The 23,681-nt window shown below is 43.9% G+C and overlaps 1 protein-coding gene across 1 annotated transcript in view; it reads right to left on the bottom strand.

The window, feature by feature from the left end:
- LOC117507690 (calcium-dependent secretion activator 1-like) overlaps nt 1–23,681 on the bottom strand; it is a 547,099-nt gene that overhangs the window by 159,080 nt on the left and 364,338 nt on the right. Inside the window, 2 exon segments of the mRNA XM_034167504.1 lie at nt 15,389–15,545; nt 20,146–20,154. Coding sequence (XP_034023395.1) covers nt 15,389–15,545; nt 20,146–20,154 — 166 coding nt within the window.

The raw sequence follows: 23,681 nt of genomic DNA, 5'->3' as shown, positions 1-23,681 counted from the left end.
GAAACACTGAAAATCTACTGAAACCTGCATTCCAACATACCAGAAACACTGAAAATCTACTGAAACCTGCATTCCAACATACCAGAAACACTGAAAATCTACTGAAACATGCGTTCCAACATACCAGTAAGACTGAAATTCTACTGAAACCTGCATTCCAACATACCAGAAACACTGAAAATCTATCGATACCTGCATTCCAACATACCAGAAACACTGAAACTCTATTGAAACCTGCATTCCAACATACCAGTAAGACTGAAATTCTACTGAAACCTGCATTCCAACATACCAGAAACACTGAAAATCTATTGAAACCTGCATTCCAACATACCAGAAACACTGTGAAACTCTACTTAAACCTGCATTCCAACATACCAGAAACACTGAAACTCTATTGAAACCTGCGTTCCAACATACCAGTAAGACTGAAATTCTACTGAAACCTGCATTCCAACATACCAGAAACACTGAAAATCTACTGAAACCTGCATTCCAACATACCAGAAAGACTGTGAAACTCTATTGAAACCTGCATTCCAACATACAGAAACACTGTGAAAATCTACTGAAACCCGCATTTCAACATACCAGAAACACTGGAAATCTACTGAAACCTGCATTTCAACATACCAGAAACACTGTGAAAATCTACTGAAACCTGCATTCCAACATACCAGAAACACTGAAAATCTAATGAAACCTGCATTCCAACATACAAGAAACACTGTGAAACTCTATTGAAACCTGCATTCCAACATACCAGAAACACTGAAAATCTAATGAAACCTGCATTCCAACATACAAGAAACACTGTGAAACTCTATTGAAACCTGCATTCCAACATACCAGAAACACTGAAACTCTATTGAAACCTGCATTCCAACATACCAGAAAGACTGAAAATCTACTGAAACCTGCATTCCAACATACCAGAAAGACTGTGAAACTCTATTGAAACCTGCATTCCAACATACCAGAAACACTGTGAAAATCTATTGAAACCTGCATTCCACCATACCAGAAACACTGAAAATCTACTGAAACCTGCATTCCAACATACCAGAAACACTGTGAAAATCTATTGAAACCTGCATTCAAACATACCAGAAACACTGAAAATCTAATGAAACCTGCATTCCAACATACAAGAAACACTGTGAAACTCTATTGAAACCTGCATTCCAACATACCAGAAACACTGAAACTCTATTGAAACCTGCATTCCAACATACCAGAAAGACTGAAATTCTACTGAAACCTGCATTCCAACATACCAGAAAGACTGTGAAACTCTATTGAAACCTGCATTCCAACATACCAGAAACACTGTGAAAATCTATTGAAACCTGCATTCCACCATACCAGAAACACTGAAAATCTACTGAAACCTGCATTCCAACATACCAGAAACACTGTGAAAATCTATTGAAACCTGCATTCAAACATACCAGAAACACTGTGAAACCTTATTGAAACCTGCATTCCAACATACCAGAAACACTGTGAAAATCTACTGAAACCTGCATTCAAACATACCAGAAACACTGTGAAACTCTATTGATACCTGCATTCCAACATACCAGAAACACTGTGAAAATCTATTGAAATTTGCATTCCAACATACCAGAAACACTGAAAATCTATTGAAACCTTGCCATTGGTACCCGCTGGTTGTTATTTTTATTTAAGCCGCGTGATGTGCTGCACCTGCCACTGTTCCTGCTCTCAAGACACTGGCGCATGCACGAACTCTTGCACCGGGTTCGTGCACGCCGGCCTGTTGGCTCGATGTTCCGTGTGCTAATTTTGAACTGATTCGCCGTTTTCATCCAAATGGCGTCCAAACTTCGCACTTTGTGTGAAGGGGCCATTATCATGCCCCTGTTCTGTGGAATGATCTCCCTGCATCAATAAAACAGTCAGATTCTACGGAGACTTTCAAGTCCAGACTTAAGACGCACTGATTTTCCCTTTTGTATGTCTAGCATACTGATATAGTATGTTACCATGCTTTTTACTCTTTTAATTCATTTTATTAGTAAATGGAGCTTGCCGCGGCCTCAAGTTTACCTAACTTCTGGGTCTTTTCGTGAAGCTTAGGGCTAGTGACCGGCGATCACCTTAGTACGAGGTCTGTGAGAAAAGAAACAGCCCTTTTTATTTTTTTTCAAAAACTATATGGATTTGAATCACGTGCAATTACATCAGACAAGCTTGAACCCTCGTGCGCATGCGTGAGTTTTTTCACGCCTGTCAGTTGTGTCATTCACCTGTGGGCAGGCTTTGAGTGAGCACTGGTCCACCCCTCCCGTCGGAAGTCCTTTGTCTGACAACTTGCTGAGAGACGTGCGGACGGATTTGCGCATTGCCACATGAAAACGCCTCCATTGGAAGCCTTACAGGACAAGTTGGAACATGCCCAGTTGTTAAACAATTTCTCGGATACTCACTCGACTGAAAGCCATCGAAAACCGCCTAAATCTTACGAATGGTTATCAACACGGAGGCGTTTTCATGTGGCGCCTCACCATGAGCGGCTGCGTCCCAAGGCGCGAATCTGTCCGCACGTCTTTCATTACAAAATCTCCTTTAACAGTGGAATGTCCGGATAAACTGCTGATCCCGACCTCTTCTGAAACTTTTCTGTTCTCTCACGACGTCCTGGGTCAACAGAGGTTTAAATTTGGAAGTTTTCAGCTCGAAACAGGCTGACGACGGCGGCTCGGGGCGCGGCGCGCCATCCGGCTCCGTGGGCTGTCCTTAAAGCGACAGTAACACTCCATAATCTCTCATCAGCCCTTAAAATTTTCACAGAGAACCATCTGAATTTCTCGAATGGTGTCCACTTGGATCTGCCTCACAGTTTCTGAAAAAATTTTGATAAAGCAAAGCGCCAGTCTCTCAGCAAGCTGTCAGACAAAGGAATTCCGACGGGAGGGGTGGACCAGTGGTCACTCAAAGCCTGCCCACAGGCGAATGAAGCAACCGACAGACGTGAAAAAACTCACGCATGCGCACGAGGGTTCAAGCTTGGCTGATGTAGTCGCACGTGATTCAAATCCATATAGTTTTTTAAAAAAATAAAAAGGTCTGTTTCTTTTCTCACAGACCTCGTATTTCCTGTTTTTCTTGTTAGTGCAGCAGATAAGTGGATATTTACTGAGGGATCCTTCAAATGGTGATGCAAGCATCAAATTTGGCACATGTACTCCTTAGACATTACTCTTTTAAAAATGCTGAGTGGCCACATGAACTTTCAGTAGGTGGCCAAGAAGGGGTCAACTGAAGAATTACACAGGGGTCAAAACTTAAAAATGCTCCAATCATATTGAATGGTATTCCTTATTATTTGTCTGATCATAACGATTCCAAAAAGGTATAGATTGGACTATCTGTGAATGAATGTTATGGAGTTATGGAATAAAAACATGCAAGAATGGTGACAAAGGTCACTTTCAATTTGTACAGGGGTCAAAAGTTAAAGTTGCTCCAATTATGGTAAATGATCAGAAGACAATTAAAAAAAAAGATATATATAAATAAACAATAATATTATTGTGACTCTCTCACCAGAGAATGGAGACATCTTCATCTCTTATTTAAAAAAATAATAAGAATTTGAAATTATAAACTTAGAGCACCTTAGCTCCATTTCTTATTGTTTTAATTTTAATTTTATTTTTTCAATTTTTTCTACCTGCTATCAGGCTTTGCGGCAAATGACGTCTGGATGCAAATCGGTCCAGACAAGCAGCTCTAGCAGAGTTTCAGACAGAGGCTGGTACACGTAAAGGCAGCCAAAAACAAGCAGCAGTACAAAAAACACCAGGCACAGGTGGAGGACCAAGGAAAAGACAAGAGAGAAAGGGACAGAGAAAACCCAAGCAGAAAAAACAGCAAGATATCTAACAACCAGTGGTGGGCACAGATAACCAAAAAATTAACTTTGATAACAGATAATCAGATAACTGAAAAGTTATCTTTGATAAAAATAAACCAATAAACCACTCAAAAATGTATCAGAAGTTACAGATAACTGATAAATTTCAGTATTGTCTCTGGTCCATTTACTACTACTAACAAGCTGGTTTTGAGTTTTAACACCACGATCGCTTTTGGACAATTTATGGGAAGATAATTAGTCCGATAATGGTTTTTAAAGTTATCTAAAAAGATAATCTGATATGAAAACATTATCTTCGATAATTATCTATTATCAGATTATCGGAACTGTGCCCACCACTGCTAACAACACTGAAAAACTAACAAAACTGACAGAAACCCTTTAAAATTGACTGAAAACATATTAAAACCTACATTCAATTGTACCAGAAACAATCTGATCCTCAAAAACCTGTGCATTATAAACAAAAGAGAACTCAACCAAAGATCAGAGACAGAAAACTAAAGTAGAACTGAAAAAATTGGCAAAAGTATAAAATGAAAACTGTCACCCTGAGAGTGACGGGTATCTTGCCAAAAGATGAACAAGAGAGACCATCATGAGGAACGGCCACCATGAAGAGAGACTGACGGGCAAGTCCATTCACTATATTCATGCTAAATGTGGAGGCAAAAAAGCACAAATTACAATCAGGAAAGTTTTTTGGTGAATTTAGTGTTTGACCTTCCTGTGACCTTGACCTCTGACCTTGACCCTTTTGTATTCTGAAAGGTATTTCCATAGGACTGCCATACGTGAACTTACAGAGTCTGCAACGATGATTTGCACGCTTTGTCACACCCTAAAGAAATCTACATTTTCAGGTTTTTTCATCATGACGTCAAGACATAATGTCATAACTTAAATCTTTTGATATATTCTGGATCCTCTCATTAAGCCCTTTCATTTGGTGTGTGGCACGACATGTCTCAAATCTGCATTTTGTCCAGTGGTGGGCACAGATTACCAAAAATTAACTTTGATAACAGATAATCAGATAACTGAAAAGTTATCTTTGATAAAAATAAACCAATAAACCACCCAAAAATGTATCAGAAGTTACAGATAACCGATAAATTCCAGTATTGTCTCTGGTACACTTACAATTACTAACAAGCTGATTTTGAATTTTAACACCAGGATCGCTTTTGGAAGCATCAAAAGCAACAACAGACCCAAACGATGAGTCAGCGCTTCAGTCTTTGAGCATTCTGCCCCCTGCTGGAAGCTTCTGTTTACTACATGACTTCCAGCACAGAAACAACAGAGAGGAGCCACACAGCTCAACTCTCTACTCAATCACAGCACTGCCGTCAGGCGGAGGTCTTGGAAAATAAAGCAGTGCTGAGTTATGGTTTGGTGTAAAAATAAAATGAACACTGATAGAATAACTCCATTAATGTCAATTCTGTCATTTGTGCAACGTTAAGATATAACATATATCTTTTAATGTTGAATAATGCACTAATTCTGAAGTTTTGTAACAAACACAGACAGATGGCATTCTGGGTAAAATGTGCCTCTGCTCACACTGATTGGATGATTCATTCTATGTAAACCAACACGTTAATGTGAGGTGTGTCGTGTGTTGGTGTTTACAGATAAATGTGGTTTTATAAAATATGCCATTTTTTATTTGTAAAAAAAGGCATTTTCAAAAAAAAGCCAAGTTGTAATTAGATAACCGTCTCATATAACCGGTGTCAAAATAAATAGAACACTGCCATTCACCCTACTGACAATCCCTTGTGCGCCAGAGAGTCGCTGAAGTCAAACAACATATAGAGAATCCACATGATGACAGTTGTAAATTAATATTATACTACAAAAATGTATTTTTTATGCTTTTTGTCACATTAATAAGAGACTGCTGCATGATACCCTGAAAACTTGTTAAAACAATTATAACGAATAATCCGTGTCTGTTACGTTTAATCAATCAATCAATCAAATTTATTTATATAGCGCCAAATCACAACAAACAGTTGCCCCAAGGCGCTTTATATTGTAAGGCCTTAATCTGTGTGGAATTTAATAAACGCAAACCGAATTTCAGACATATTATATATATATATATATATATATATATATATATATATATATATATATATATATATATATATATATATATATATATATATATATATATTAGTCTGTAACAAAGAGGACAAACAGTGTTGTAAAGAACAATAATCAAGAGCAAACTTCACTTTCCCCCAGAATGACATGATCAGGAAGCGATTGGAGTTCACAGCAGCTCCCGTTGAAAATAACGGAGAGACAGACTGTGATTCTCACATGTTTACATAAAATAAACACAATAACAACGTCTATAAACCCAGAGAATATATTCATGAGAGTTTTAGGCACAATATAAAAACAGTTTTATGTTACGATGTTAATGGTGTTGTCCGTGTGCAGCGGTTAAAGTGCAGTTTTTGTAAATTAAGTTTGAAAAAAAGCTTCTGTTTACGTTTTGTGGTTTGAAAATATCAGCCCAGCTTCAGTTTGAATACTGCCATAAACACTACTGGCCAGTAGACGGTAGTAGAGACCTTGAAAACTTGCGAACACAAAATTCCAGATAATCTGTGTTGCTACTTGCTACGTTTAAGATGCATGGAATTTAATAAAAGCAAACAAACACAATAACAATGTCTATAAACCCACAGAATATATTCACGAGAGTTTTAGGCACTAGAGTTTAATGCTGTTGTCCTGATCAGAGTGTCTGAAATGCATTTGTCCTGTCGTGAACATACTGAGATTACCGTACTGAGATTACCCTACCCATAATGCACCTGGACACAGCATGCTCCACACTAAAACCTTAAACATTAGCACATTACTTTAAAACTAAAACATATATCTGATATTTTCACTTTATAAAACTTCAGAAGTGACATTAATTTAAATAACTTGTCTGAAATTAGTTTGGTTAAAATTTGAACCATAAATTGAAAATGTATGCCTCTGGATGACTTGGGTGATATTGGCCACATATCAGTATGGGGTAAAAAAAAATAAATAATTTTTTTTTTTTTTTTGGTGATCAGTTCTCCTTTGCCTGCAGAGGATAGAGTGGTTTCTTCTAGAAGCAACTCTTCTCTGTTTGCAGAGGGTAGAACTACACATCTGTTCACTTTTGTTTACCACGTTAACGGTCTATAAGTTATCAGACAAAAATTTATTGGAAGATAATTGTCCGATAATGGTTTTTAAAGTTATCTGAAAAGATAATCTGATAATGAAAACTTTATCTTTGATAATTATCGGTAATCGGATTATCGAATCTGTGCTCACCACTGCATTTATCCTCATATAGGTCACCTTTGACCTCAAACGAAACCCAGCAAGGTTGTTCACTTATCCCAGGTAATGGCCTATGGGCAACGCCTATCACTATGTTCATGCCAAATTTGGAGGCAAATTTCAAAAACTGTGACCAGGATACTTGTTTTGTTGAATTTAGTGTTTGACCTTGCTGTGACCTTAACCTTTGACCTTAAGCTTGATCCTGTTGTGTGTTGAAAGGTATCTTGCTAGGACCGCTAGAGAACTCACTGCAGAGAAAGCCATGACAGAGGACGCCATAACGGAGGACGCTACGACAGAGGACTCCATGATGGAGGACGCCACGACAGAGGACTCCATGACGGAGGACGCCACGACAGAGGACTCCATGATGGAGGACGTCACGACAGAGGACTCCATGATGGAGGATTCCATGACGGAGGACAAGAGGTGACAGAGCCTTTGCAGCGTCTGCCCCCAGGCTCTGGAACAGTCTCCCCTTTATTATTAGATCATCCCTGTCCCTAGAGACTATTAAAGCCTCTTTAAAAACCTGTTTCTGTTCTCCTAAATGAGCGATTACATCTCTGTTTCACCTTAGTATTTCTTCTGTTTTTCCTGTTGCTTAATGCTGATGAATTTTACCTTATTTGTAGTCTTTCAGTATCATGGCCCAAGCAGAGGGTCACCCCTTTGGGTCTGGTCTGCGTGAGGTTTCTTCCTCACAGGGAGTTTTTCTTACCACTGTCACCTGTGTTCTTGCTCTGGGGGTTGGTAAGGTTAGACCTTACTTATGTGTTTCACCTGAGGCAGCTTTTTACTCTTTATTTTACTTTGTTTTTTATCTGTTTTATTGCCTGTTGTAATTTTATTGTTATTTTTAATTCATTTATTTACGATTGGGGGCAACTTGGTGCCCATTTTTTTTATTACGTACAGCACTTTAGTCGATGGAGGATGCCATGATGGAGGACACCACAACAGAGGAGACAATGATGGAGGACCCCATGATGGATGATGCCATGACAGAGCACTGCACGATGGAGGACACCACGATGGAGGATGCCATGATGGAGTATGCCATGATGGAGGACACAACGACAGAGCATGCCATAACGGATGCCATGACAGAGAATGCCACAACATATGAGATGACACCATGATCAAGAACGCAAAGATGGAGGACACCATGACAGAGGATGCCACGACAGAGGACACCACGATAGAGAATGCCACGACGGAGGATGCAGTGATGGAGGACCACATGATGGATGATGCCATGACAGAGCACTGCACGATGGAGGACACCATGATGGAGGACACCACAACAGAGGAGACAATGATGGAGGACCCCATGATGGATGATGCCATGACAGAGCACTGCACGATGGAGGACACCATGATGGAGGATGCCATGATGGAGTATGCCATGATGGAGGACACAACGACAGAGCATGCCATAACGGATGCCATGACAGAGAATGCCACAACATATGAGAAGACACCATGATCAAGAACGCAAAGATGGAGGACACCATGACAGAGGATGCCACGACAGAGGACACCACGATAGAGAATGCCACGACGGAGGATGCAGTGATGGAGGACCACATGACGAAGGATGCCACGACGGAGTACACCATCATGGAGGACGCCACGACGCTGGACGCCATGATGTCAGGACGGATGAATCAGAGAGCTGAACTCACATTTGGGACTATAAAAACGTGTGACATTCTGTGAGGTGGTGTCAGGGCGTGGCGTCCGTCCACAGGCTGAAGACAAAGCTTCTCCTTCACTCTGGGTTTTGTTTCTGATGGTTCTGTTTGCTTCATCTCAGAACATTTTGGGGTGAAAACTGTGAAATTCACCCAAAGTGTTTCTTCTCCTTCAGTTCCTGATTCTGATAAAGGCAGCAGCAGACAAGATGACCAGGTTGTCCAACCGCACGGTGACTGGGCACGACTTCACTGAGACAACATGTCCTCCAGCAGCACGTGCACGTCGCTGTCCAGATGTTGAAGTTGAATCGCGACTCCCAGCTGAAATGATGCTCTGTTTTGTCTCTGCTGGGCCGCTCCCACATGCACGCCGCCGTGCACATGCCTCCATCGGCTGCCAACTGTTAAAAAGGCAACAGTGAGAAAGACCACAGGAGACAAAATGGAGGCCAGCGTGCACTGAAGCGAAGCCTCCCGGCAGAGCGTGCGCGCTTTTTGTTTTCTCTCCCCGTCTAAGCGTGCATGCGTGTGTGTGTTTGTGTGTGTGTTCGCCGCTGTCACAGTCAAGGTCGATCACTCACAGTAGGTGCCGTGTTTGTTCCCTGATTGCTGCTTGCTCATTAGCCACTTGAGCGGCGGCTGCTGCCCACTTGGACATGTCCTGTCCAGGGGTGTGTTTGCAGGGTGCGGTGCAGCAGGCACAGCGCGGCAGGGTGCAGCAGGCATAGCGCGGCAGGGCACGCCGCACACCTAGCGCTGCCCCAGACCCTCAGACACTCCTCTAAAGAGCTTTGACTTTGGTGCGTGTCTGCGGCGAAGGCTACTTCCTGCTCCATCACCGCACCGCTGCAAGGCAACACAACGCATGACCTTCTGTGTTCACCAGAGGGGGCGCTGTGCTGTGTGCTGTCTGTCAGCACAATGACGGCACAGCTGATCCCCGCGTCCACACTGAAAACTGCACACAGGTGATCTCAGTGAGGAGCTCGTCCACCTGCCTGAAGAGCTGAACTCATCACGATCAGCTGGTTTATTAGGAAGATGGAACAACTATGTGGCTGGACTTTGACTTTCTGAAGCCGGAGTTTTGCACCTCTGGACTGACATCATCATTTTTGGTGTTGTTATTAATCTATAATCCTCTGTAATCTGAGACTGTCTGAGATCTGATAATCTGAGACTATCTGTTATTTCAAACAGTCATCTGATGCCTTCACATGAGTTCAGCTCGTGGTGTTTGATAGCGAACAGCAGCTAAACTGATATTTTACTATCATTTTAATTATTATGTGAAGCGTTTAAGAGCATAGACAAAAAGGCAGCGGTTAGTGTCAGTGGAATAGTTTTGCTGCAGTAACTGCAGCTCGGTCTTTAGTTGCTATGTTCACACACACACTTGACGACATGTTGCAGATAAAAAAACGCAGACGTTTGCCATCATTAGCGCTGCATGAGTCGCCGGCGTTCTGCCTTCTCCTGGACTCCGGACTGAAAGAATTCCCTCCCTGGAGGCCCTTCATCAGCAGCAGCTCGTTTACTGCTGCTCATTAGACGGACGGCTGGCTGTCCAACCCGCACCGGTACCAACCAAACCCTCCAGGCGGTGAAATAAGAAAAGTCAGTTCTGACTAAACTAAATCCAAACTTATCATTTCTGCAGTTCCACTGTTTAGGAAAAGTCAGATTGAACCACAAAAAAAACAAAACACCACATTAACAGATTCTGGATCAGAACCTCAGCAGAACCCAGAGACAGAACTGATCCAACTGTACCTCAAAGAAAAGAGATGGGTCAAAGGTCATGATCATGAAGGGCTCTCAGCTCACCCCTTCATGTGGCAGAGCAGAGGTCAGCGTTCCTGGGGTTTTCCACGTCCGCCTGCTGTTTCGGGACTCCTGATTGGCTGAGCTCACCTGACTTAATTAGCAGGGGGCAGAACAGGAAGTTCCATGCAGGACAGGTGATGTCCAGAAAGGTCGATGACCCCTGCTGCTGTAGGGCCTTTTCCCACAACGCACTGCTGCAGCACTGCTGCCACGAGGAACATTTTCATGAGTGTCGCCGAGCACACACGTGCCGCACTGCTGAGGACCAGAGTCAGCGCATCAGGACAGAAAGCCATGTTACAGGTCAAAAGAAAAACGGGTCAAACCAGGTCACTTTCAGCCAGCGGTGGTTCTACACTGAATTACCCCCCCGCCACAAAATTTTGTACAAACAGCCATTTTTAAAATTATTATTTTATCATGAATATTTTTCAAGTGCCCCTTCCACTGAAATTGATATCAAAAGGCTGCAGGCTACAAACTATCTCAAAACTTCCATGAGTTGCACATTTGAATAAACACGCCCTCACATGTTAAATGTCTGTCATTAGACACTTTATTTAAATCTGTCTTTCAGGGAGGAACAATTAGTTATTTTATTAAGGTGCATATTCATCTCAACATTTAGCTCAAAATTTTGCTTGATGTTTTTTTAAATATTAGGATAAATGTGTAAATACTTAACATTAACTAACCTGCTAAAGTTTTAGGTTCGACAGAAATTTGATCATGTAGTATTTTGCCTTTTTTTCTCCCTAATTTTTGCTCTTCATCTTTGGGTCAAAAGAAATTCTAAACTGAAGTGTTACTAATATTCCCCTGCCAATGAAATCAAATGTGATTCTTTTTTCTCCATCAAATAAACTAGTTAATTATGAAGATAAGCCTTATTTTAAATGTTATTATTGTTATTATTATTATTATTTTGTCAGTGTACATGACATTAAAAAGAGTTGCCAGCTGCTGGAAAATTATTGTAAAAACACACACTCTTGCAGACACACAAAAAGGGTCAGATTCAGTCACTTCAGCTAGTAATGTGAACACGGTTCTAAGCCGTCTTTATAAATAGGCAGACTCTCCTTTCTGCAAACTTTTTTTTTTTTCCACGAGTGGGCAGTTTGTCGTCTCCGGTGACATTCAAACCCGTTCTTACACCTCGTCTGTCTGCTTTCAAAGGCTGCCTGTCTCGTTTTTGCTGGATGATCCGCGGGCTGTGCAGCAGGAGAGCACCTGTACCTGGGTTCCTGCGCCTGTCCCCGGGTTCCTGCACCTGTCCCTGGGTTCCTGTGCTTGTCCCCGGGTTCCTGCTGCACACAAAGAGGATTCGGCTGTTTCCAGCTTGGGATGCAGACGAATCCTCTCCTGTATTTAAAACCTGTATTTATAATATTATGAATGAGATGTGAGTTATTTTGAAGACAGTCGAGGTGTAACTGACTTTAGTCCAGGAAGCACCCCCGCCTTTTCCCTCCATTACAAAGAGGTGAACTGTCCACTGCGTACCCCTCCCTGTTTCTTTCACCTTCTCACTGCTTCTGTGAACTCTGACAGCAAGCAGGGCGCCTGCAGCTGCCTGCAGGGGGCGCCAATTTGCCAATTCCACACACAGTGACAAGAAAACCATTTTCTTGTGGATTATTATTATTATTTTTTGTTCAGTGCTCGTGCCCACAGTGCCGCCCCACCAAACATGGTGCCCCAGGCAGCAGTCCATATGGCCCCAACTAAAAACCACCACTGCTTTCAGCTCCTTTCTTTCTTTTTTTTTTTTTTTTTTTTAAGGAAAGCCTGTTTTCGGGTAGATGTGTTTTATGACCTAACTTCGACACCTCAGCACATCCGCTGTGAACTGACATCTGCTGTGCTTAAGCCGTGGCTTCCCATCACTCTGCGCTGAAACACCGCTGACTCTGCCATGTCACACCCGCCATGTCAAACCTGCCGTGTTGACTCCACCGCGTCAAACCCGTTGTGCCGACTCCATTGCGTCAAACCCGCCATGTTAACCCAGCTGTGTCAAACCCACCGTGTTGAACCTACTCTTTCGACTCCACTGTGTCAGATCTGCCGTGTGGAGCCCACCGTGTTGAACCTGTCATGTCAAACCCCCCGTGTCAACTCTGCTGTGTCAAACCCGCCGTGTCGAGCCCACCGTGTGGACTCCGTTGTGTCGAACCCGGTGTGTCAACCCAGCTGTGTCAAACCCGCCGTGTTGAACCCACTCTGTCGACTCCACTGTGTCAGATCTGCCGTGTGGAGCCCACCGTGCTGAACCTGTCATGTCAAACCCCCCGTGTCAACTCTGCTGTGTCAAACCCGCCGTGTCGAGCCCACCGTGTGGACTCAGTTGTGTCGAACCCGGTGTGTCAACCCAGCTGTGTCAAACCCGCCGTGTTGAACCCACTCTGTCGACTCCACTGTGTCAGATCTGCCGTGTGGAGCCCACCGTGTTGAACCCGTCGTGTCAAAACCCCCGTGTCAACTCTGCTGTGTCAAACCCGCCGTGTCGAGCCCACCGTGTGGACTCCGTTGTGTCGAACCCGGTGTGTCAACCCAGCTGTGTCGAGCCCACCGTGTCAACTCCGTTGTGTCATACCTGCTGTGTCGAACCCACTGCATCGAACCCGCCGTGTCGACTCCGCTGCATCAAACCCGGTGTGTCAACCCAGCTGTGTCAAACCCGCCATGTCAACTCCATCGTATCGACTCCATTGTTTCAAACCCGCCATGTCGACTCCGTCGTATCGACTCTGTTGTTTCAAACCCGCCGTGTCGAACCCGCCATGTTGAACTCACTCGTCTGAGTATTTCCTGGTAGTTTGTAGGAGTCCGTCTTTGCTCATGTTTGTCCTCAGTGGTTTCCTGTGTTGATCTTCGGACAGTGTGCCTTTTCATTGGTGTTTCGTGAGCTTTGTCTTTTTGACCTCTGACCCCAAGCAGCTTGCCGGTTAAGCCGGCAGAACCGGGAGGTTTTATGACCTCACCAGTTATTCTTTTGTGGTAATTTTTCACTTCACATTCTTGACATTTGTAGCATTTTTGTTATATCTTGGATTTTTGTCATTCTGTTCTTGCTTAAAGTGAAGTTTTTGTACATGTGATTCAGAGGACAAATTGTTGTTGATCCTATATAACAAAATGTGTGCTCATTGCATTGGGGTTTAATCACCTGAACGTGACAGTATGCTTCAAGCATGGTGAGCACGTCACCAGTCCCTGTCATACGAGACACTCTCAGTGATCACAGCCGGGTGATGAACGCACAACAGACGGAGACCCAGCTCCTCTCAGGCCCAATCAGCAAACTTCACTCAAACCAATCTTATGCATCTCTGGTTCCACTGACAACCGCACTACAGCTGAGATCCGAGGGATCCCCAACACCACAGCTGGAACCCCACCTTCCTCTCATCAAACATTATGGTGGCCATCCAGAGTCACACAAGTCATTCATCACCCTTTGCACCATGACATTCTCCCTCTAGCCCAGCACACACCCCATCGTTGGCTTCCCACCTCACTGGTTGAGCTCGGGAGTGGGCAGAAGCAGAGTGGGAAAGGGGTTCCCCCGCATGCTAGTCTGATGTGACTTTTTCTACCACCTTGTTGCACGTTTCTGAAGGGGGGCTCCCTTCACAAGAGGCTGTTCGCAGACTTCTATCGATCCCTCAGGGTTGGGGCCGGGTGGCTGACTATGCCATCAGGTTCCGGACCTTGGCAGCTGACAGTGTTGGAAGAATGCACTGCTTTGTTACTCCCTTGCAGATGGTCTCTCCAATACACTCAAGGCCATGTAGGCCCCCTGGACCTACCCACACAGCTGGAGAAGTGGATCTGTCTGGCTATCAAGCTGGATCAATGACTCAATTGATGCAATTCAGACTAACTCAAGGCAAGCACCGGGTGGTGGCACCGTCGTCAGTGGTTCACCTGACTGTAAATCCGATCCCCTCAGCTCAGGCCTGTTCATGAATTGCCAGTCCTCCCTCCTCCCAAACCTATGAAGATGAACTGATCCTGTCTAACTCTGGTGTAACAACAGTGACAAATTGTATCCATACTGTGGGTCTGCAGACCATTTCATTACTTTCTGCCCAGTAAAAGTGCAGGCTCAGTGTTAGGGGCAGGGGTTACACTGAGCCAGACTGTCCCGAAGACACTGAGTAGGTGTCGACTGCACTCTGTATCATCTCAGGAACTTCGGCCATGAACAAATACATTCCGGTGAGTCTACAGGCAGGCCTCATCCGCCCTCCTCCTCACCAGCGGGGCTGTGCTGGTAAGAAGGATAGTTAACTGTTATCCATTAATGTCCACAGCCTTTGAGTTTTTGCACGGAAGAGTCTGTCTTTACGCACTACATTATGTCAATGATGCAACTATATTCCAGCTTCTTAAATCAGATAATTATTCAAAGTATCATCATCATATTACTGTTAAACACAACGACAAGAAATCGAAGTGAAAGAACAACATAAGAAATCTTTGCTATTAAAAACATGTTCATATTCATCTATGAGTTTAAGATGATGAACATTCAGTCAGTTGTCTTTGTGAGCGTGGAAGAGGTTTTTGTTTTTTGGAGCTCCACACTTACAGTCAACCCTCAGGAAGTCATTGAGCAGCTGGAAGAGAGGGAAGCTGTCCCAGCCGTCGGGCGGCTGCACCTCAAGTGCCGCATTCATGTCGACGGAGTAGAGAGAGAGGAAGGTCTCAGCGTGCTCCATCATCAGGTCGGACCACCACGCAAAGGCCTAGACACACAACGGGACACCCACATCAACAAGCGGAGAACATTCAGAAGAGCAGGAGCACAAAAAGAGCCAAACTTTAACCTCCAGATCTTCAATTAATGATGGCAAACTGTTGGAATGTTTGTGAGAAGGTGATGTTGGAGGAATGAGACTCTGCCGGGCTCCTGCAAAAAGCTCTCTGACTCTCCGCTGGAGACAGACTCTTCACCACCTGATGCTCAGGCACCTCAGAGGAAACAGCACCAGCTCCTTCAGGAGCACGGCAGGGAGCTCCTTCACCACTCAGCAGCACCTCCCTGCACAAGTCCGCTGGTGGAGTTTTCTCATTCACATCAAGCTGTCATGACTCTGATGTAAATGCTCCGTGTGCTCGTGGGCTGGAGGTGACGGGATTCATGCACTGCTGATGGGACGGCAGCCGGAGCTAAGTCACACTTTGTCCCTCATGTCTTCATCAGGCTTTTCTCTTTTTGTGTTTTAGACTCAGGCAGGCAGAAATAACCAAAACACGTTTCAATTTAGTGACAGAGCCCCAAATTACAACGTAAGCTGGCCCGAGGCGCACCACATGGCTGAGGTCTAACCTCACCCTGACTGGCCCATAAAGTACATCAACACCAGACATCCGTGGAGGTGCAAGGGCCTTTAAAAATGACCATGTGCTCATCGTTTAAACGCACGTGTCATCACACGCAGCTGCTGGTTACCCGTATGGTCAGACACGAGGCAGAAACCACACAGACACCCAGGACCATGTCCCTCTGCCACTTCAACAGGCTCCGGGTGCCTGAGGGGACACGCAGTTAGAACCAAGAACACTCTAACTGTTTAGACAGCATGGATTCCACATGGTGTCAGGGTTTTGTTCTAGTCAGTGAGAAACTGGTTCTGTTTTACACAGAACTGTTCAAATCTCAAGAACCACAGAACACAAACCCACTGATGATGGGAACACTGAGTGTTTTTAGCCCAAGTGGAGGAGTTCAAGGCGGCACAGTGGCTTAGTGGTTAGCACTGCTGCCTCACAGCAAGAAGGTCGCAGGATCGCTTCCCGTCCTTTCTGTGTGGAGTTTGCATGTTCTCCCCGTGTGTGTGTGGGTTTCCTACCACAGTCACAAACATGCACATTTAGGGTCTGTTCCTTTCTCTGCCCCTGAGCAAGGGGAAGTCGAAAGACAACAAACCCTCTCTTTATTTTCAGAGTTTTTCGAATTGTTATGATTGTCTATTAGTTATGAATGGTAATGGTTGTTTATGACAGCTTATCATTAGTTATGATGGGTTATGATTATTTCTGATTGGTTACTAAACAATAATGAATGTTTATGAGTTCAAGGTACGAATATTTCACCTCGTTGAATGGTTTGTTCCAGCTTTCACCAAATTAAATATTCCTTCCATTAAAATAATGTAAAAACATTCATTATTTGTTTGATATAACTGTTAAAATATATCCATGTCATTTGACATTTTATTAATTTATAAATAACAGAAAAGGGACTTACATTTGTGTTCCACTGCTGCTAAAGTCCAAATTGTGACGTGTATAGTCCACTGATGCTGTGAACTGACTTCAGACTTCCATAAAAAGGAAAAAAAAAAAGACTGTGTAGTTCCTCAGTCCAGCCAAAAATCACATCAGCTTTTCATCTGAACAGCTCTTCATGCACCCAGACGGCTTACAGCGGAGTGGGTTTTGTTTGCGTGTGTGTGTGTGTTACAAGAATTGGCAGCGTCAGTTAGCTCAATCAAATCATGTCTCATCAGAGTCGTTGTCCTCCGCAAGCGCGCACACACACGCGCAACTGGGTCGGCACTTGTGTGTGTGTACTACCAAAAAAAAAAAAAAAAAAAAAAAAAAAAGACTGTGTACATCCTCAGTGTAGCAAAAAAAAAAAAAAAAAATCACATCAGAAATGAGTCCAGCTTTTCATTCTTTCTTCCTGCTACCAGCCTCCAGACAGCGCAGTGGATTTGTTTTATGTGTGTGTGTGTGTGCATTGCGTACGTGCATGCACATGTATGGGTGCCCATGCATGTGCATGCACGCGCATGTGTGGGCACTTGTGCATGTGCGTGCACACGTGCATGTGCAAGCAGATGTGCACGCGCATGCATGTGTGTGCGCGAGTATGTATGCGCGTGCATGCGTATGTGCGTGCATGTGTGTGTGCAGAGTGCAATGGTACCAAATGTATGGAACCAAGGTGCACTCTAAATGCAGTGCAACACAAATGGGGCAAATGAATCCATGTCATGTGACATACAAAGCACCAATCAAATGACAAGGATCCACTCAGCCGTTATATAATATTAGTTATTCTTGGGCTATGATTGATTGTGATTGAATGTTATTGGGTCTGATTGTTTCTGATTGATTGTTAATTGTTAGGGCTGTTTATGATTATTGTTTCTGATTGGTTTGTATTAGTTATGATTGGTCCTGATTGATCATCACTGAATATTATTGGTTCTGATTTATTATATTAGTTGTTTCTGAATGATTACAATAGAATAGAACAGAGCCTTTATTGTCACTGTACATACATGCAACAAAATGTGTCCTCTGCATTTAAGCATGACAGTTAGACACAATCCAACCACTAGGGGCAGTGTGCAGCCACAGTCCGGCACCCGGGGACCAACTCCAGATGTGGAGGCGCTGTTCAGGGGCAGAGGAAGGGGCAGACCCTAACTAAGCATGTTTTTGATTGTGGGAGGAAACCCACACAGACATGGGGAGAACATAGAAACTCCACACAGAAAGAACAGGAAGTGATCCTGCCACCTTCTTGCTGTGAGGCACCAGGGCTAACCGCTAAGCCACCGTGCTTAGTATAAGATATGATTGGTTCTGATTGATTATGATTAAATATTATTGGTTCTGATGGTTTCTGATTGATTATTATTAGTTATGATTCATTTCTGTTTGGCACCACAGTGGATTAGCAGTTAGCACTGTTGCCTCACAGCAAAAAGGTCATGGGATCGATTCCCACCTGTGGCCTTTCTGTGTGGAGTTTGTGTGTTCTCCCCGTGTTTGTGTGGGTTTCCCTTCAGGTGCTTCGGCTTCCTCCCACGTGCAAAGACATGCAGGTTAGATGGACTGTAGGTGTGAGTGTGTTTGTTTGTCTGTGTGTGTCCCTGCGACAGACTGGCATCCTGTCTAGGGTGAACCCTGTGACTGCTGGGATAGGCTCCAGCCCCTCATGACCTCTAATTGGAGTGAGTGGTTGAAGATGAGTGAGTGAGTGAGTGAGTGAGTGAGTGGTTCTGACTGGTTGTCATTGGTATTGATTGGTTGGTACTTGGCTGGGAGTTTGCTGAGGAGTCCAGGACCATATTTCTATAGGGACAACTCTAATGCTTCAAGAAGGGCATCTGGGGTAAAACTTGTGTCAATCCCGATGCAGATTTGTGTCAGATCCACTGTGGTTGACCTCAGGCAGCCGGAAGAAAGAAAAAAGTTTAAACACGGAAAAAAACCTGACATTTAATCAATCAATCAATTTTATTTATATAGCGCCAAATCACAACAAACAGTTGCCCCAAGGCGCTTTATATTGTAAGGCAAGGCCATACAATAATTACGTAAAAACCCCAACGGTCAAAACGACCACCTGTGAGCAAGCACTTGGCGACAGTGGGAAGGAAGGAATTTAATCGTACAATGCTTGACAGAAGCCACGTGAGAAACTCTACACAAGACTTCACATCTGCTTTGGAAGTCTTCCCGTGTTCCACTCCACCATCAACCTGTGACAGGTGAATCGCCAGACTAAAGTCTCTGCAATCATTGAACTCCTTCAGAGCCGTCATGGATGTCTTGGTGGCTTCCATCACTCGTGTCTGAGGACAGAGAGATCCACACAGATACGCTGTTAATTCAGATTCCACTGATCAACATCAAATACAGTCAACTGTTGTGGGCCAAAAACTGGTACTAGATGCTAGTGGCTCCAGTGCAGCTCAGTCTGATGTATGAAAGATGTGACAGCACCAATTTCAATGACATCCTCTCACCATCCTAAAAAAATGGCCATTTGTTTGAAAAAAGAAAAATGATATTTCTAAAGTCAAATTGGAACTTTAATTTTGTTGAATATCATCATTGTAATGAATGTAGACGTCTCAAATTATAAACATAAGACCTCACGATCTCATGAGAGCAACAAAGAGCGGGTTAGCAAAGTCAATGGACCAGAACCAGCACCAGAACCACAGAGGTCCTCACAGTAGGGCAGATCAAACTGGACCTGGACTGGAATGCTGGTTCTGCTGTTCACATGTCACTGAACAGGAAGTAGAGTGACATGTGGAGCCTGTACCACTGCCATGGCTCTGGTGGACAGGAAGTAGGAGGGGAAAGGGTTTCCGCCTCACGGACACAGGAAACCGTAGTCAGAGAGGAGAAGCCAAGGTGCATGTGGAAACTTTTTTTTTTACTGTAACAGGAACTTCCAACGCTACACCTCGTTATCTCACTGTATGTTAATGAGGTGGGTGAAGACAGCTTATTGTCAATAATCATGGCAGCAGCCTGGTTATTAAGAACATGCACAGGATTCAGGTGGGCGATTAAATTCAGTCAGTCACGTACCTCTGATCCCTGATCAACCATTTCCCCGAAATACAACACGTGAGTGAAATAAAAACAGAGAAGAAAACATCAAGTTTCTGTGGAACATCAGTGAATAATGCAGCTTAATGTTAGTGATAAAAAAACAACTAAATGATGTGTCTTTGTTTTTCACAAAGATTAGAAAAAAAGGAAAACAAAACAAAAAAACATTTGGATCCATTTTCAGGAAGCTTTGCAGAGGAGTGAGACGTGGAACCAGCCCCTGATCCAGCATGGATCCAGAGACGTTTTTGACTTCTGACCCGCTGAGAGCGTCACTGTGAACCCAGAGTTGATCGCAACATTCTAATCGCAGTCTGTGATTCCACCAGCAGCGCCACGGCGCGATTCAGGCACAAAGTTTCAAAATCAAAGACCCCCTACAGGCCACGTTTCACTTCATTAAATCAACATGATGTCATACACACTGGAAACAACGATATTAACCTCAAGGGTCCACGGACGCGCCGGTGCGTCCAAGTCTACTTTTAGATTAGATCAGATATACTTTATTGATCTCATAGTGGAGAAATTACATTTACACTCCAGTCAGACAGCAATTAGTCCACAATTATTACTTGTTTACCGTAATAATGGCACACATCAGAATTAAATGCAACACATACACATTTGACATTGTTTATGTGCACTAAGTTTGAAGAAGTCCGTTATCCAAATTGAGACAAGTGGGTGAAGGCCACGCAGCAACCCTGAGATGCGCCGCCGTCAGCTTGGGGGGGGGGGGGGGCGTGGGCTTGCAGCTAAAACTGCACCGCCCCCGCCGAAGGGGGAAGGAGTGATGTTAGCAGTGCCGGAAAGGTGGGGTGTTGATGGGTGATGAGGGGGTGGGGGGAGGGAATGGAGCATGCTTCAGTCCTGTGAAAAGCAGTTTATTGTCTTTGTAAGATAAGAAACAGCCAATATTTCCCAGGCTGAAACAAATCCCTCTGGAGGAAAAACAGTCGGGCAGTTTGACCTTCAGACTTGATAAACCTGTAGTGTTATGGTTACAGCAGTGAAAAACACTTTCAACAGTTCCACTTGCACAACCAAATCCCAATTATGAATTAAGAATATTCACCAGCCTCTGAAATCTTCAGCTTCAACTGCAAGGCACGCATCTGCTCCAAGATGTCATCCAATTTGCATCTGAGTTCAAGAGTCATCGCAGTCTGAGAATGTACTGCCTTGTCAACCGCGTTAATCATGATGGACAAGTGAGGGGCCGTGGTTCTTGATGCCTCCATCTTGCCAATTTTACGGTAGATCAGGGCAGCACATAAGCCAAAAAGTACCAGCCCTGCTACCATGAGACCAAAAATGAATAAATCCTCGACGTCCTCAACGGAGAAAGGCACCAAGCATGCAATATGCCAACACCCCCAGGAGTCGAGAACATAGCCTGCAGGATACGTTCCATCTGTGCAGGTACGATCCCCCGGTCCTGACCTTCTTGTAGAAAAAATGGTGTCAATAGCGTTCAGAGACCAGGTGATCAATTCCATGGTTAATCCAATAGTAGTCCACAGATCCACAATTCAATATAATTTGAGGAATTCACAGTCTGGTGAAGTCGGGACTTGAAGGTTAAAGCAGAGAGCAGAGATAAGGGAGAGTGTAGGAGATGCGACTTCCCTCGTCGGAGTCCCAAGCTTTTGTCGTATTTCAATTCAGAAATCAGTGCTGTAATGTCATGCAGACTTCATCCACACACTTCCTGAAAGTACAACTTCTCAGCTAACCTTTGACCCACAGCCAATCCCAGAGGCCGGACTGAGAAGGTCGAATGGTTACGTGTGTCTCTCCCTGTGCTCATAGAAACTAAAGCAATGCTCCCATCAATCTGAAAACACTTATTTTAATCTTTATTTAGTCTTACAAAGAGGGCAGCACAGTGGATTAGTGGTTAGCACTGTTGCCTCACAGCGAAAAGGTCATGGGATCAATTCCCGCCTGTGGCCTTTCTGTGTGGAGTTTGCATGTTCTCCCCGTGTTTGCGTGGGTTTCCTCCAGGTGCTCCAGTTTCCTCCCACATCCAAAGACATGCGGGTTAGGTGGATTGGAATCTTTAAATTCTTTGTAGGTGTGCGAGTGAGTGTGAATGTGTTTGTTTGTCTGTTTGTGGCCCTGTGACAGACTGGTGTCCTGTCCTGGGTGTACCCCACCTCGCGCTCTATGACTGCTGGGATAGGCTCCAGCCCCCCGCGACTCTTAATTGGACTAAGCGGTTGAAGATGAGTGAGTGAGTAGTCTTACACAGAAAACATCACATAAAAACACACAGGTGAATTATTTTTCCAAGACTGGTGGAGCATTCCTTAGTTTTCTCATCAGAGCAACTGGACATTTTTTTAAATGGTCGCCCCAGTTTTCATCACTGAAGGACTTTATTCAAACATTTATGGATTTATTTAACACACAAGACATCCAGCTGGAAGCGATGAGTGATTTTATTTCACAAATATGCTCTTTCGAATTCTACCAGGTCTCTGCCTTAAAGTTGCAAGTGGGTGGCGTTGCTGAACTGCACATCACATATATTTTAAATTTATTTTTATGTTGATTGAATTTTTTTCATGTATTAAGCCCTGGTCACAACCCACCGTGCGTTTTTTTTCGCCGTATGTTTTCTGCGGATGCCACGGCCACTGCGTTTTTGTGAAAACGTACGGTGAGATAAGAAACAGCCAATATTCGCACGTCTCTAGGAGTGTAACGATAAAGAGAGATGACATTAATGCAGTGTGTGTGTGTGTGTGTTGGGGGTGTCGCTTTTCTTTTTTATGAGCGGGACCGGAGCGGCAGGTGTTTTTCGGCGTCGGCGATGCATGAGCATGTCCAGCCTGCAGCAGTCAGTTGTACGAGTGTTTACTTGCCTCGAAAAGTTACAACTAGTTATCAGACTGAAGCTGTGGAGTGTGTGTTGCTGACGTTTGGAAATAAAGTCCAAGTTCAAGTGAGAAGCTGCGTTGTGCATGCAAGTCTGTCGGCCTCCAAATCCGTACTGCCTACGTACGGATTTGGTTCATTCAATAGGGGTTGTGACCACGGCTTTTCACTACTTTTGTGACCTGAAGACTTTGGTACACCCATTCCTAGCATCAAAACAGTTCATCGCCAAAAGTCAAGCCAAATTCTACAACCCCTGGCAAAAATTATGGAATCACCAGCCTCAGAGGATGTTCATTCTGTTGTTTAATTTTGTAGAAAAAAAGCAGATCACAGACATGACACAAAACTAAAGTCATTTCAAATGGCAACTTTCTGGCTTTAAGAAACACTATAAGAAATCAAGAAAAAAAGATTGTGGCAGTCAGTAACAGTTACTTTTTTAGACCAAGCAGAGGAAACAAATATGGACTCACTCAATTCTGGGGAATAAATTATGGAATCACCCTGTAAATTTCCATCCCCAAAACTAACACCTGCATCAAATCACATCTGCTGGTTGACACTGACCCTATGCCATGAAATTGACCCTATGTGTCTTTTTGCAAGGAATGTTTTCGCAGTTT

This window comes from Thalassophryne amazonica, chromosome 3 (genome assembly GCF_902500255.1).
Source record: "Thalassophryne amazonica chromosome 3, fThaAma1.1, whole genome shotgun sequence".
Classification (NCBI taxonomy): domain Eukaryota; kingdom Metazoa; phylum Chordata; class Actinopteri; order Batrachoidiformes; family Batrachoididae; genus Thalassophryne; species Thalassophryne amazonica.
Note: the sequence above shows the minus strand (reverse complement) of the source record. Positions and strands in the feature narration are given on the sequence as shown.